The sequence below is a fragment of the Balearica regulorum genome, chromosome 2 (assembly GCF_011004875.1).
Source record: "Balearica regulorum gibbericeps isolate bBalReg1 chromosome 2, bBalReg1.pri, whole genome shotgun sequence".
In the NCBI taxonomy this organism is placed as follows: Eukaryota; Metazoa; Chordata; class Aves; order Gruiformes; family Gruidae; genus Balearica; species Balearica regulorum.
This window is the reverse complement of record NC_046185.1, coordinates 8,744,065-8,760,346: the sequence shown is the minus strand read 5'-3', so window position 1 is coordinate 8,760,346 and position 16,282 is coordinate 8,744,065. Positions and strand designations below refer to the sequence as shown.

The following is a 16,282-nucleotide window of genomic DNA, read 5'->3' as shown; positions in this document are numbered from 1 at the left end:
GGCTGTGTTATTGCATTACTCCCCTAGGTGAATTAGTTAAGTTTCGTCTAACTCCCTCAAAGGAAGATATTAGCGTGGGCAGACTATCCCAGCCTGTGTGGATTCGTTATCGAGCTAAGATCTTCCCTGCCAGTGACCCACATCATACTGTGTAGAAATACTCAGTAAAGCATGAGACCATGTTTTATTTTGAGATTACTCAGTCTCAGGTAGAAAATATGGGATTTTCTTTCTGTCAGGACAAAGCATCTCAGTTATCTTACTAACACTCTGCCCTCGGGTCTGTGTACCTTCCCCATCGTCCGTGGTGGGGCTGGCTGTGTGGCATGGCAGAAGATAGGGCTCACACCCAGTCTGAGCAGGAAGGACTGAGCAGGAATTTCCTCCTATCATCAAAGCAGATAATTAAACAAATAAAAGTGGGCTGGAACACAGTGTTTGGAAGGAAAGGTGTCCCCTCAGAATCCTTGGCTCTTCCCCACGCTTGGCTGTACTGCCAGAGCACGTGCAACTGAGTATCAGTTCACTAGAGATTTTGTTTGTTAGATTAACACACAAAGGGGTCACCTTTTCCGCACAAATTTCTACGGTGAATCCTAAAATCTTGTGTCATCCCTTCAGATACGGCTTGAGATTGCTAATATATAAATCTGAGACTGGAAGGTTCAATTCCAAGTCATAGAGAGTTTCTCCCTTGTCAGGGACGCACAGCTATGTGAAGGGTAAGACCTCAGAGCAGAAACACACATCTGACTGTGTTACTCATTAGTTACTACTGAAAAAAACCAATAGTCTTTGAATCTAGCAAAGCATTTTCTGCATGAATCTGGGAATGCAAGCCAGGCAAGATAAGAAAGTCCACACAGGAACGGGGCTGTCTCCCCAGTGAGGGACACGGAGTTAAGCATAAACTCACATTTTGAGGCACCTCAGCTGCCTCACATTTGCAACCCGCAGGACTAATGTCGAGGGCTCTTCACTTCCCTTTTTGTATCTGAAGAGCAGGTCGGCTGCTCTGCCCTTGGGGAAGTACTTTTGGCAGAGGGCAAGGCATGCAACTGACAAAGCAACTCCTGAAATGATTGATCATGAACATTTAGATGTCATCTAAAGACTCCACAGCGTGTCCAAGCCACATTGGAGGCTAAGAGGCTTAAGGTGGCTTAACAGTTCAAATAGTGCTCATCTGCTGCTGATTCAGTCTTGACTTCAGTGCACAGCTTCCCACCAAAGGTTATGTTGTTTCTGAGAGTATAATCCCACATGTGGTACTTCCAACAGCAATCCCTCTGACCTGCCCTGCATTGCTCCTCAAATTGTGCTGTACTGGCACCTGCAGTATGAAAGCCGGACAATGCATTACAGATGAATTTAGTCAGCCCAGATATCTTGGCTGCACTCTGGGTGATTAGCTTACCTAGTTCCTGCTGGTGTTTCAGTGGGACAAAATAGCCAGCAGGAACTTGCCTTGAAAGGAAGAGGTGATGCGACCCTTCAGAAAGTAGCTGCAGCCAACCAGTTGTCTCCTGTCCATTGCAAAGTGACTTTGGCTTTCCCACCCCACTGTTGCTTAAGCATGAACCGGTGCAAGTAAGTCAAATCTGATACAGTCATCAATTAAGTGTGTAAAAGATCACTTGTGAGTGAGCTGCAGAAATAACTTTTACTCAAAACTACAGTTTTTTTCAGGGATATTTTTTAACACAAGCAATTATGGATGGTGCAGAACAAGCTACAGTATCAACACCTATTAATTTATTTTATTTTTCCAAGCTCAAACATGAGGTTGTACCTCCAATGCACATAGTTGATATCCCAGGAACTTAGTTTTGACCTAAGTACCAGATTTCACCAAATAGCCCCTGAAATCTTGTTTACTCACTTGTCCCCCAAAATACCTATGGATCTTAAACAACAGAGATGTCTGGAGCCAAGGTAGTGCCTACTCACCTGAGTACAAAGTCATGGGAGTCAATATCTTGGCCATACTGAGACTGCAGAAGGTTCCCAGAGTTGCCCACGACGGCGCACCGTCTGCACGTGTAAGTGCCTCGCTCCTGCAGTGGATCCCCATCCCCGGGAATGATCTCAAACAATTCCTTGAGAGTAGCATTAATATTCTTCGGCATTTTCTCTCCTTGCAATTTCTGTTAGAGAGAAAAATCACCCCAGGTTACTGATATAGCTAGCTTGTCTGTGAGCAAGATGTAGCTTCAAATGTCTTCTCAAAGACCATTCTTGCATCTACCTGCAGACACTGTCTCCTGCAGCACGCATTGCAAGGCTTCGGGTTGGGAGCAGAAGTGTGAAGACAGAAAAAAAAAAAAAAAAAGTGGAAAATCCCTTCTCATTAACTTTTTTAACTTGGTTCCCCTTTTCCCTTCCTTTTTCTCAGATTCCCTTACCTCCTCAGTCTATCTAGCCACAGTGGAACAGATCGTATGTTCTCCCCAAGGCTGACTCTAGCAGGATAAATGTTCCTCTGGTGTCTGTAAGCCTAATCCCACCTTGGGCCAGATATCTTCTCTTAGGACATGCATACGATTTTTTTTAAAACCTCCTAGGAAGGAGAGAATCTGATGGAACGCAGATGTGGCCAACATCCCTTCCACAAATTTTGGCATATGCCAGAACTGGAAGTGGGAGATCTCATTGCTGCTTTTCTGGAGTGTGGAGGAACCAGCTGCTAGTGCACAGGAAACTACGGTAGAGTTAGCCCTGAGGGCTGGAGATGTAAATCCATCTAAAAAATGCTCCAGGATGAAGAAAACCACCCGGACCTTGGTCATTGTGTCTGTTGCCATGGAGGGAAACTCTTTTGTAGCAGCTCTGTGGTGCATGGTGGAAACAATGGCTGGATTGGAAGGTACAGGCAAGGTGCAGGGCAGGTGATGGCGAGACACTCCCTTTCTGGAGTTCTGCTCTCTGAGGGTTACTAAAGAGGTTGGGAGTGCTGGCAGGCTCACAAAAAGCATTGCCCACCCTTTTGGTGCCGCTTGCTTGCAAGTTCACAAAAGGAGTATGACTTCTAACACAAAATCTGCCAAAAGGCTCTGCCCTTGCCCTGCCAGCCCAGGGCAAGGAGACACAGGGAGGGAGGGAGGGAGGAGAAACACCTTTTCCCACAACTCCCAGCAATGGCCTGAGGTAATCTGGCTTTAGTTACTGATGCATTTCCCTTGACTGCACCAGGAACTGTTCATTTGTCCTGCTATCTCTCTCTCTCTCCACACTCAAACACACACACAGATGTATCACTGTAATTTTTGTTTAAATTTTGTGCTGTCTCTTTGCAGACCTAGGTAAAGCAACCTTATTTGCACTGAATTGAACAATAAGCCCGTGGAGCTCAGAGCTACAAGACAACAGCGGGGCCAAGGACTTGAAACAAAGATGACAAAGAAATGTTGCATACAAAGACTTAATCTTACTGCTAATCCTTGCTAGCCTATATACTCAGATATGGACAAGGTGATTAGGATGTGAGGTAATTAGGATGCTCAAACAAGCACTGTCATTATTACTGCGTATGTCACTATTCAGTGGATGGCTCAAAGTGCAAAATGTTATCTTCTAAATTTGTGTGTGATGCTACAAACACATGTTCACATATTTAAACTCTGGTATATTAGTTATGAATCCGATCTAACCTGTTTTTAAAACTCTGAGTTTATGAAAAAGATTTAATGTTAGAAAGTCTGCAGCCTTCAAAATAAATGAAGACTTTTAATAGATATCATAGAGTGTAGGATCAGGTGTATAATCAAACTTTTGAGAAATCAAACTTTTTTTTTAAAAAAGGAAATTAATTTGAATTATTTGAACACCTATGTGCATACACCCATGTATACCCTCTCTCTGTATAGGTTAACTGACATTAACTGTCTTTATCAAATGAAAGGGAAAACCACCAAACGTGCACCAAAATACTTTAAGAACATAGTTATTCGGCTGGGGGGGGGCGGGGAGGGGGGGAGAGGGAAATCCAAACAAACCCAAAATCTATTCTGAAACTTATTTTACCTGAGAAAATTCAGATGAAGATGGTAATTTTCAGAATATCCTAAGCACTTGAGCCCTCTTAAGTTAAAATAGCCAGAATGAAGGCATACTTAAAGGGACTGGAGTATTGACTTCTGTTTGATGCATTAAAATGATAAGAAACGTTATCATGGATAGGCACCTCCATTTACACTGAACAGGGATCTGCCTTTTCTTTCTGTTGTGCTGCTATCAGTCTCGAGTAACTCCATTGCAACCAAGCTAAAACATTGGCACCAACACCAGCCAGAGACCAGGACACCACTGTCCTACAATCCCTCGGTTGTACACAATTTCCACAGCAGAGATTATTACTTACATTAGAGATTCCTTCAAAGACCTTAAATAGGATGATGACCTTACTGCCCTGCATGCTGAACATTCATACAATAAGACATCCATCTTTAACTCATTAAAAATGCCCTGTTTTAATTTCCTCAGTGATTATCTGATTGAACTACACTTTTCAGGCCTAATCTTCAGTCAGCACTGGTTGGTCTTTGACATTTCAGCAAAACAGAGCAGAGCAGGCAATGAAGCTGCTTAACTCCAAGGCAGATACAGCTTTTCAAAGTTCAGACATAATGTGCAGCCAGTTCCTTATTGCACAATGTTTACTTGACTTCTTGAAAAAGACCATTTTAATAGCATTACAATTACAAGCCCATTATAGCTCACTTTCCCCCACCAAATTTTTGTCTTTTTTTTTTTTTTTTTTTAAGTAATGTTTTCTTTTTGTTTTAACAAGCTCCCACCAGTCTGGCCTTTCCCATAAATCAACAGAAGCACTGGGTGAAAGTCTGTCCATGCCGTGCAAGGCAGAGCCATGTCAGTGCCATGTGGTTCAGCTGGGACAGCACCCTTCCTCCAAGTGCCGTAGCTGTGTGCCAGGGATATGTGTATGGATACAACTGCTAGAAATGGGCTTAAATACACTGGAATACCTGACCCCTGTGTCCTGAGTGAAGTAGCTGCTTTCCTCAGAAGTCTGTGCAAGCAACAGTCATGTGTAATGATGCAACTTAACCTCTTGCCCAAGTTCAAAAATCATCTTAGCTCACCTTGTGTCCACATACAAAATATCACTAGATCACTTAAAATTCCAGCTCTCCTCCATAAAATATTTGTCTGGCAATTGAGAGAGAATTCTTCACCTTAGGTTGTTAAAAACTATAACTGGGAGTCCAGATTGAGAAGTTTCCTAATCATCTTCACAGGGAAGACAAACTACCCTGTCCTCCAAGCCTTAGAACCTCCCCACTTCACATACAGAAATTTAATAGCTGGTTTTGCATATTCTTATTTAAAAAAGCAAGAAAAATAAATAGCAAGACAAAAAAAAACCCTCAAAGTTTATGTACTTCCTTTCTTTACCCATGAGTGGCTTTCCAAGGAAGAACTTGTTGCTCCTTCTTTCACGCCTCCGTTAAGGATGACAAATGACTTTTATAAACTTCTTGGAAGGCTTCCTGGGGCTCTCCAGTACCATTACATCACTAGCGATCACCAAGACGCAATCCCCAAAACTCAAGGGTAGGATGTGAATTCAGCCAAGGCTGCCCAGAGCTCAGAGCCTGGAGTTGCGAGGACACAGCTACAGTCAGGAGAGCCTCAAAGGAAAGCTCTCCTGATGCCTGTGCATCCCACATCCACGGACAAATTTGACAGCGTATTAAATACACCTTCAAAATCCCAACTTATTAGGTAGAAAACATGCTGCATAACCTGTAATCACTGGTGTGATGCGGATGCAGATGGAGCATGGATCACGACACAGCCATCGTGGTGGACAGGCAGGTAGAGGCGTGGGTCTGGCAGCAGGAGCACTGCTGGGGCAGCCCTCCTGCAAGCACACAGCCAGGCAGCCTGGGCAAGCTGGTGTAGCAATACTGTTTTTCATGGCTTTTCTAATTTTTTTAAACTGTTTTTAAAAGATAAAGAGGGAATAAAGCCCCATGAGAATCTCTTTTGCGCAGCTACTAATTGCCTCGCTGCAGCAGTTTGGAGGCATTAATGCTCATGCAGTGCTTCCCAGCTATAAGACATTGTATAAAGATTAATCCTAGCAACAGCCTGGTGGGGCAAATCCAGGTAATCTCCATTTTGCAGACTGAAGGAGAGGTTAAAAGGAAACCATCAATTTTAAAAATGCCTCCTTGGTCTAGAAAATATGGCATTATTATTGTTATATTTAATGTCCTGCAATTACTATGCATCAAAGAGATTAAGGGGAAGAATATAGGGGCTTTCAAGAGTTCAGGCTTTGTTTAATGATTTGTGCCTGTCAAAAAACATGCATTCTCAAATATGAATGTAATGTGCATATATTATGTAAATAACACACAATAATATGCGTATGCCAAATTGTATGATTTCTGACTTCCACGTCAGGTACAGGTCACCTCCGCACTACTCTACGGAGCGAAGACCCTGCCTGCACCAGCTCTGTGTGCCCTCGTTGCTGGCTGCAGGATGCTTGCAGCTCGGCAGAGCGCATCGCAGTACTTAGAGGGACCCAAGAGCTTGGATCACCTTCAGATCCATCTGTCCTTGCCGTAGGAGACCCTGGAGCTGCCGCCCAGCAAGACACACGTGGGGGCTGCCAGTGGGGATAAGAGGTAGCCCAGGCTCAGGTTCTCTCTCCCAGTATATCCAAGGTTGGTCTGAATATCACGCTTGCACCCAAGCAGTGCACCAGCAGGTGGGACTGGGCATGTAGCAGGCACTGGGACTAAAGCCTGGGACCTGGGCTGGATTTGGTACCACCTTCTGCTGTGAACACGCTACCTTCAGAGCGCTGAGCCCTTTGTATTGCTTTCAAAGTATCGCAGACAGTGTCCCAGTTTTAAAGAAGACTTCTGGTGATCAAAGTATTTGGGCAAATTTTCTACAAAGAGCATTCAAAATGTATGACTCGGGTGCCAAGCAGCTCTGGTATTGTCTGAAAAATAAGTGCAGCTTCCACGATTTCCCCAATGCATGTGTTGGGGATGCCCTTTTGTTCGCCGTCTGGTTAGCAAATCTTTAAGCCATAAATTTATATTTTTTTTCCTACAAACAGAAGGACTAAAAGCTAACATTTTCTTTTAGATACGCTAATCACACGGCATTAAGAGCTGAGCTTTTTTTTTTAAAAAAAAAAAAAAAGCAAAACCCTCAAATATCATAAGACTCGAGATAAAAATTGTTATAACGTGGTAGTTTATGAACAATGTGCTCCAGATAAGATTGCCAGAGAACTCTGAGCCTGATTTTACTTATCACAGCTTTAATCCATCAACCTCAACAGGGTTATTTTGGATTTAGAACAGCAGGTTCTGATCTTCTATTTTTTATACTTTCTGACCATCAAAAACAATCCCCAAAAACCCTGAGAATAAACCAAGAAAACTATAAATAAATGCTATGCTGTGTTACAGCATATAATTCTTGTCCTGTTTCCTATATACAGGTTACTAAATTTAGTGGAAATGTCCACAGCGTTTGTGTCATGGAACAACAATGAAAAACTTGCAGGTGAACCAGCTCAAGGAGGTGGGAAAGAAAATATAAACAGAAAGAAAGGCATCACGTAACATCAAGTGCCAACTTCCAAAACACTGAGATTCTCACAGTCTCTGAGTGTAAGATGAGGGGAGGCAGATGGAGGGATGGATGGAAGGAAGGAAGGAAGGAAGGAAGGAAGGAAAGTTTTTCTAACAAGCTGGTTACAGTCCGAGGAATTTTTAATGCCCAGATCATCTCAGAGAGGAGGACTCCAATTTTAAGTCAGAAAAAGCACAGAGCAACTGCAGGGTTATACCCAGGAGGAGAATCTGGGCCATTATTTGTTACCTGACTAACATAACCATTGGAGAGTTTATCAACTGGGTAGATTGAAGCAAATGGAAAGCAAGCACCAGCCCTGACACCAGCCCCCTTGTTTCCATGAATACAGAAACAGCCAGGGACGTTTTCAGGTGCCTTCTCCAGAAGCAGTCCTGCCCCGTGCAGCACGTCAAGCTGCCACAGGGATGGTGGCACTGTGCTTCTCTTAGCTGCTTCTCCTCACCCACACAGGTGGTACTGCTAACTCCAGGATGGACAATGCAATTTTATTCACAGCAGCCAGGAATAGTTCCTTCCAAAAGACTGCATCCTACCAAACTGGAAGAGCTTAAACAATATATTCTCCTAATAAACCATGAGGCAGCCTGGCAGCCATGTGAAGAGCTTCAAGCAAGTGAAACCACCCCATCCTTTGCCCACAAATGTCACTTCATCTCACATACTGGTCATTGGGCACTGAAATCAGTCCTCGCTTTCCTAGAAGTGGAGGGACACTAATGCCACGGGACTATTTGGATGAATAATCCTTATTCACATATACAGCAACAGGGTTAATGGGAAGGGAGGGCAGACTGAGCGTGGTAGACAGGCAGCTCTCCGGCAAGGGCTCTGCCTATGTTTAGTCCAAGCACATCACATGTGTCTCCCTGTGACAGGAAAGTCATAGCCTTATAATAAATAGCTCCAGCACCGTCACCGTTGTCTCAGTTACAGCACAATGAAACCACCACGCTGTCTGAAGTCAGTTCCTGAGACTGAACACACAGTCATTTCTCCCCTGAAATGAAGTTTAAGCAATTTCAGGTCCCCCCATGGCTGATCTTTTCAGTGTAAATATAGTAAAAAGTCACAAATTACTGAGCTGGCAAAGCAAGCAACAGTAAAACATGGTCATGAGTAACGTTTTTGTTTTTTTTAAGACTGGCAGAAATCTCAGAATCACATTGAAGACGAACCTAAAAATGAACAGTGAAAAGGGAGTGCAGTCAGGATGCACCTGGGAATTACTTGCTGTAGAAAAGACACCAACTGTCTCAGAAAGGCTTACCCAAAGCAACACGTATATAGGAAACAGTTTTCAAGGCAAACTCGAGGCCATGCAAAGCCTGGGTTTAGCCAGAAGCATCTTTCAAAGGAGTCAAGGCACTTTCTCCATCTACCATAGACTAGGGCAAATATTTTCAGTAAGCAACTGTTTCCAATAAACAATGCAGTTTTGCAGGACACCAAAATATTTCACATGTTCTAGTTGAAGATAAGTTCTGGCTGAAACAAAATATGGTGGAAAAAATGTAGAAATCTTAGAAGATTTATTTTTACCATCTAAGAAAAAACTGCTTTGATTTTGTGTTCTGAAGTGGCGTATTCCCTTTGAACTTGACCTGAATTCAAAAAATGAATGAAAACACTAAGAATAGGGTTAGACAGCCCTGAAAATTAATGGACAGCTTTTATTTGGGCGGGGGGGGGGGGGAGGAAAAAAAGACTTTTGGGTGTCCTGAAAGTCACTTGGTTTTAATTTAGCTGAAAAAGAAACAACCCTAACTTAAAAAAAAAATCTGTTTCAGGTTGAGCTGAAGTGAGATATTAGTGCTTTTTTTTTTTTTTTTTAGTTTCACTACAAGAAGGAGAAACAGAATTTCAGACTTCTGTACAGAAAGTTTCAAGCTTTTTTTTTTTTTTTAAGAGAATGCGTTGAAAACTCATGTTTACGTCAGACTGGGGTCTGAGTGCAGAATGCTGCGTGGCTTTGCTCGGGGGTGATGTGCAAGCCCTCGGGGGGCAGACCCCCCCTTAGCAGAGGCACCCTGCCCACCCAGCCATGTCTCGCAGGACTCCTCCTCAGCCTGGATGCTGCAGGAGCGCAGCACCCAACACCGATGCCAAGATTTCGGATTGATCATCCCACCCTCCCACCAAGCGCTCCCGGTTTTTGTATTCATAGGCAATTGGGAGGCACTTCACAACCAGCCTCAACACTCGGGGTGTCCATGAATAACCTCGTCCTCTCATCTGCTGCTGAGCTTCATTTGGGGTATCCCCCTCCTCTGAAAAGTGCTGGGTGTTAGATCAGCTCAGCTCCCTGGTGAAACCTCACCCAAGGGCAAGGAGAACTAGGACCTGAACTTGAGATCTTCCCTTCTCAAAGCCCAGCTAGAAAAATGTTGGGATGAGAAGAAAAAGTGTATGGGACTGCAAGAAAATACAGAAGCAACGGGAAATCTAAATCATGGCCAAAGGGCAGGTGAAAAGATGCAACGCCTGGAGTATGTGAGCCTCACGGCCAAAAGGAGGGTGTGAGAAGAAAATGAGGATATTGCTTATGCAACAGTTAAAGACACTGGAGGCCAGTGGCATCTCTTTTCCACCAGTAAATGTAACAGCAAGCAGAGTGAGACCTGACAAACCAGACACAGGCTCATTCCCACAGCACTTGACACCTTCTCCAAAACCTAAAGGCCCCGCTGCAAAAGTAGGTGCTTGCCTGAGGCGCTTCCCCAGGGCACCAGGGAAGGGCTGAAAGCCCCAAATTCAACATCAAGGGTTGTGCTCCCTGCAGGACACCAAGTTGCAGGCTGTTGTGTGTTCAAGGGAAGGCACAGGAAAACTATTTTTTCTGAAGAAGGAGAAAACAAGTCATAATGAAACTGCGATTTGACAGGGGTGCTGCAGGCACAACCTGGGCGTTAGCAGCAGTTCAGGCCATGAACAATTCATTTAATCTACGTTTTGTTTCAAGAGAACATAAAAGGGGCTTTAATTAGGCAAAATGTCAGGATACACCTTCTTCCCTTCTGTGCTTTTTGAACAAGGTATCCGCTAGCTTTCATGACGCTTGGATTGGGCTCGTCGCACCACCTTGCTCAAGGATACGCAGGTGCTGCTCCTTCACAGTGAACTGCGGCCGCCCGCGCGCTTTACAGACCTGTTTTACATCATCGGCCACAACAGAGAATTAATCATTTTTTCCATTTAATCCTGCTAATTATTTACATGTCTTATTGTGGGGAGAGCCCTAGGGGAATTACACGCTTCATAGCGAGTTTGCTTTGCTACCTCGATGGATGGCAAAAGCCCTTTTTAGCATCTGAAGCGAAACAAGCCAGCTTATAAAGTCTAGTCTTTCGAAGAGAAGGGAGAAAAAGGCAATACTGACATTTGCAAATTTTGTATTCACTCTCTAACTCTGCCAGGGACTTTTCTAGCTTGGAGGAAGTGAACGTGCGTTCCGAGTCGCTGCGAGCTAAACAGCGGCACGAACGCCCACTTTCTTCCACCTCTGCCTGCCTCGTCAGCTGAGACAGCAAACGCTTTTTTGCAGGAACTATATTTTGCTATCTGCTCGGCATCGCTTGAAGCCTGACACCACAACCGTCGTATGAACACCAGGCCATACCCACCCCTCCCACTTACCAGCCACCACCTGTAACTGTCTTCAGGGATCAAGGCATTTTGTGAGGTCAGGAAAGGTTGCATAGTTGAATTAAATCGCTGATCGAACCAGAGGGAATGTCCCAGCTCGGAAATGCACGTGCGACAGCTGCAGGGTCTCCTGGGGTACTTGAAGAGTTTTGAAAACTGCATGACGACATGTCTCAGATCCCAGGTGGTCATGGTCATCTGGTGCGTGTAGTTCAGCAGAAATGACGTCACCGTGATGAGCAAAAAGGCGAAGGTAAACACTTTCACGTTCCTCTTCCTTACAACCATCTTTCCTGCTCGGGTTCTGCCGTTGCTGCTCACCAAATATGATGTAGGGTCCAACGTAAGGCAAAAAAGAAAGGGTGCTGCAGGTGCCTGCCAGTTACCACCCCGGGTTTAGGCTGAACATACCGACTCCACTACCTCCACCTTTAAGGGAAGAAGCTTCATTTCCCCCAAATGGGTTTAAAAAAGGCAAAGCTGGGTATTTCCTTTCACCTTCTTGCAGTGCTTCCAAATCTCTTCCACCTCTCCGTGACTTGCTGCTAACCTCTCCCACCAAGGATTCAGAGGAGATGGACCCTTGCCCTTCCGCGTACCAGAAGATTTAGAGGGGAGCAGTATCAGCGTTAAAATTTAGGTTTTCTGTGTGTGAGCAAGCCATAAATTAAAGCAAGCAAGCTGTATAAAGAATAGGGTGTTGTGGGGTTTTTTTCTTGGAAGTTAGCTCACGAAGGATCAGATCGTCCGGGGATGTACATTCCAGCAGAGAGACGTGCTTTGATGTCCACGGAGAGCAGTTTGCAGCCTGGAGACACGCACACAAAAAGAAAGAAAAATCATTGTCAGAAGTTTTTTTGCATTCCTCCCAGCCTAATTTCTCTGCTTTTCTCTGCCCGCCCTAAAACTTCTGACCAGCTCAGAGCCCTCGACACAGCAGCACCGGCTGCAATTTCTGCTGCTGTTTTTGCATACTGGGAAGTTTCAGGCTGAAATATCTGAAAGGTCAGAGCATCGACCTGCGGACATTGAGTCCTTTTGTATTGAATCAGCCCCAGCTCTCTGGCCTTATTTCAATTACAGTTTGTAGCCATTTGAATGGCAGTGACTCACCTCCTTTCCTTAGGCTGACCTTGATAGCCACAGGAACGTAGCAAAGTATTCATAACTCAAACCAAAAAGCACGCGGCAAAGGAGGGAGGAGCAGGGGAGGAAGAGAAATCAGTTCCTTTCTCTTCATCTCCCCCAACCGGCTTTGTTTCTTAAGGATTGGGGCTGGACTCGTGATTCAGAGAAAGCTAAGCAAGAACAGCTGATACGTCCTGGGACAGATGGGGGAAATCAAAGTATAGATGACCTTTGTTTCGCGCGGATTATTGGTATTTTTCCCGCCAACGAAGGGTACGTGAGGGCACCCTGTGAGCTCGGAGAGTTCCTGTGAGATCCCGAGCCAGGCACTGCTTCGCCTCGGCGAGGTGGGGACACCCAGGGACTGGAGCTGCTCTCTGCTCCCCTCCTGGTGTCCCCTGCCTGGCAGCAGTCATTTAAACGAGTTTTTAAAAGTAAAAAAAAAAAATGGATCCTTTCCTCCCACGATGCCATTGTTTTGTGGGAAGAAAAAAGTGTTGTGGTTTTTAAAACTTTGGATGTTTGTAAAAAGCCTCAAAAGTGCCTTTGCTTAAAGAACACTCTTTTGATTTTTAAACAAAAAAAAAAAAAGAAGAAAATCAGAGAAGCATCTACGTCAGAACATGTGCCGTTTATGAACAAGCAAAAGCCCAGCAAGAGAAATCTCACTCGCTACTCGGCTGCAGGCTTCAGGCCAGCAAACAAAGAGCAAAATGGAAACTGTTACCTGTCAAAACCCCTCATTTTAACCCATTCTGTGCATGACATATTGATGCAGGATCCCCCCATTTCATCCCCCAAAGCTGAGGTGAATGCGGGGGAAGCGTGTCTGGTGGCCACAGGCCTGGGCTGGGCGCAGCATCCCCGGCTTTGCTGCTGGCTTTTCTCCTGGGGATCCAGGGGGAGCTGCCTAAGGCCAAACCGCTTTTCCAAGGGGTTTGACATGGTGTCTTGGAGATAGCGCAGGCCTGGTTTTTAAAGGCGGCGTGCAAATATTTACTGAGTCCCGTAAAGGCAAAATCTGAAGGCAGGAGCCTCCGACCGCGGTCTTAAGCCTTTGCTCTGCTTCAGGTTTCTCATCGGCAGCACGTGACGGGTGGTGTGTGCCGTTCAATCAGCCGCTGTTTGCCAAATGCCTCGAGATTTATTTTAAGTCTGGCCCCTACAAATGCATTTACAGGAGCTCAAGGGCTCCTTGACGAGTTGGGTCAGGCTGGATAACCAAAGGCTTTATTAACCCCGGCTGCTCGGGCTCGCCTGCACCAGTAAATTAAACGGCACCAGGGAACAATCCTGCGCTCGCTGGAACTTTTTAGAGGGAAGTTTTGGAGCTAACCAGAAATCTTCCAAACTATTCCCGGGTACAATTCGGGAATCGCAACCCAAAAGGCAGTGGGGATGCTGCCGCTGTGCCTTGGAAAATTAGAAAAGGAGTTTAAGAGCACGGCCCCGTCCGCTCCAGCTGGCCTCTGCGCCGGAGAGCGGCCCCAAACACATTTGCTTTACTAGCCTGGATGTAGCTGTTAGTCTAAACAAAAACACAGCCTCTAAAACCCCCCAAAATATGCCAAATCCCAGAAGCAGATTGATTCTCCATTTATGGAGCAGATAACTGAAGAGCTGCGACGCTGGCGGGTCGAACCCCTCCTGCTGTTAACACTCGGCCAACTCAGTATTTGTAAACACAGCTCCGGCTCCTCTATTATTTTTTTAAGTGGAGGAGGGAGGGGGATTATCCAGCCTTTCTTGGAAAAGTCTATAAAATGGAGTATTGTTCATAAAAGAAACAGTTCTGGCCTCCAAAACAAACACCCATTTCACGAGAATTTTTTTTTTTTTTTTTGGTAACTGAGCTAAGGTTAAACTTATATTTAGAATTTGAAATAAAACCCCAAACCAGTGCTTATGTAGTGGATTGCAGTGTCTCCAAACTCCTAATCATCCTGTCTTTTATAGCTCATGATGGGAAGGTGAGAAACGAGAACTCCCAAGGCCCTTTTCCAGTATGGAAATAAACACCGGATGCTCTATTTTAATTCTCACTACTTACAGTTTCCTATGAATATTCGTGTTTCCTATGGATACTCATATAAAAAAATTATACATATATATATATATATATAACACCTGACAGACAGGCTCTGGGGAGTATAAATGTGATTTAGGGACTGAGGAAAAGGAAGGCTGAAATGAATGGAAAATGTTTTCATCGAGTTCACTGTGCCTTGGACCAGGACCATTTTTTTCCTTTCTTAAAACACACGTTAGATCCAACCCATACATCAGCACTTTCACTCTTCCCAGCATCTTGCACCACATCTCAGACCATCTCTGCATCTCTCTGTGTTCACACACATTCATAACTCTTTGCAAAAGGGTTTCCATAGGATTTGCCAAGGTGCCGGCAAGGGGGAAGGGCAAGGACGATGCCGAAGCAGCAGCTGATGTGGGAAATCACGCAGGGCTGCCAACCCCAGCTGTTGGGATTGTGCTTTACCTCCTGATACTATTTGTGGTAGTCAATTTAAATCATTAAAAGTACGTTACGTGATACCAGCCACGGTCCTTATCAACATACCTTGGTGCGACCTTGGCATTAGTGCAACTGTGAACAGGATATTTTGGCCTCAGACCCAGAAATAATTTCTGGGGACTTCACGTATGGAGATTTAAATTATGTGCCCAGCCCTCGTCCCAGCTACGGTGCCCTGATAGCTAAACAGAGTTTAAGTACAGTTAAACAGAGTTTAATTACAGTGTGCGTGCGGCTGTGGGCAGCTATCCCAGCTCAGCTCATGCAAGCAGCAGGTTAAGCTACCTTAATTGATTGGGTGTTTAAGGTCTTATTTGTGGTCTGGATTTCTCCTGCTACCTTCCCACCTCCTCCCACTTCCTACACATACCCTCGTCCCCATGTAAGACACCCCTGCACGTGCCAGGATAACTTATATTTATGCTGCCAACTCCCAACGCCCACTGACACGCAATGCAGGGAAAATGTGAAATGCTGCTGCCCTGGCAAGAGCAGAGAGGGGCAGGTTCAGAGCAAGGGGCAGGTTCCTCCAGCCTCTGTCCTGAGTGTAGGAGTGGGTCCAGTGTGATTAAATTGTCATAAAGGAGAGCAGAGCTTAGTCTTTCGTCTATGTTTTACATTATAAAATATACCGGGATCAATCCATTGTGATTATATGTCTTCATTGTCTTCTCGCATTTTAGAAAAAAGGAACAGAAAGAGCTTTTCTTTCTTTCTTTCTTTCTTTCTTTCTTTCTTTCTTTCTTTCTTTCTTTCTTTCTTTCTTTCTTTCTTTCTTTCTCTCTTTCTCTCTTTCTCTCTTTCTCTCTTTCTCTCTTTCTCTCTTTCTCTCTCTTTCTCTCTTTCTCTCTTTCTTTCTCCTTCCTTCCTTCCTTCCTTCCTTCCTTCCTTCCTTCCTTCCTTCCTTCCTTTTGTATTGTAAACTCATGATCTAAAGAATGTCCCTTGTCCCTTGCCAATTTGGCAATTAACAGACATGGATAAAAACACATCAGTTAAATGGACTAATATAAAGCAATTCTTATCACCTTCAGGAAATATCTTTTTGACAAATCCACCTACAAATGCAACGTATTCTCACTGCACTTGTTGGGTTATGTGATGATAAAAGCTCTTCTGCACACCCACAAAGAAGCACAGAGAGATAATGGCAGGAAGGGGAGCCAAAATAATACCCTGTCCCGAAGGACACCCAGGTCCATCCCGGGAGCCATCAGCCCATCAAAAGGCCTGTCTGCAGCAGCCCAGAAGAGCACAGGGGCACAAAGGCAGGTGGGAACCTGAAATAAGGACTCAGAAGAAGGGACACCCTGCTCAGGTCCCTCCCAG

General features: G+C 44.7%; 1 protein-coding gene across 1 annotated transcript in view; it reads right to left on the bottom strand.

Moving 5' to 3' along the window:
- ST3GAL1 (ST3 beta-galactoside alpha-2,3-sialyltransferase 1) overlaps positions 1-16,282 on the bottom strand; it is an 80,838-nt gene that overhangs the window by 14,738 nt on the left and 49,818 nt on the right. Inside the window, exons 2-4 of the mRNA XM_075743269.1 lie at positions 11,843-12,100; positions 11,284-11,811; positions 1,951-2,147 (exon numbers count right to left, since the gene is read on the bottom strand). Of these exons, the coding sequence (XP_075599384.1) occupies positions 1,951-2,147; positions 11,284-11,580 (494 nt within the window). The 5' untranslated portion in view covers positions 11,581-11,811; positions 11,843-12,100. The remainder of the gene's footprint in view (positions 1-1,950; positions 2,148-11,283; positions 11,812-11,842; positions 12,101-16,282) is intronic.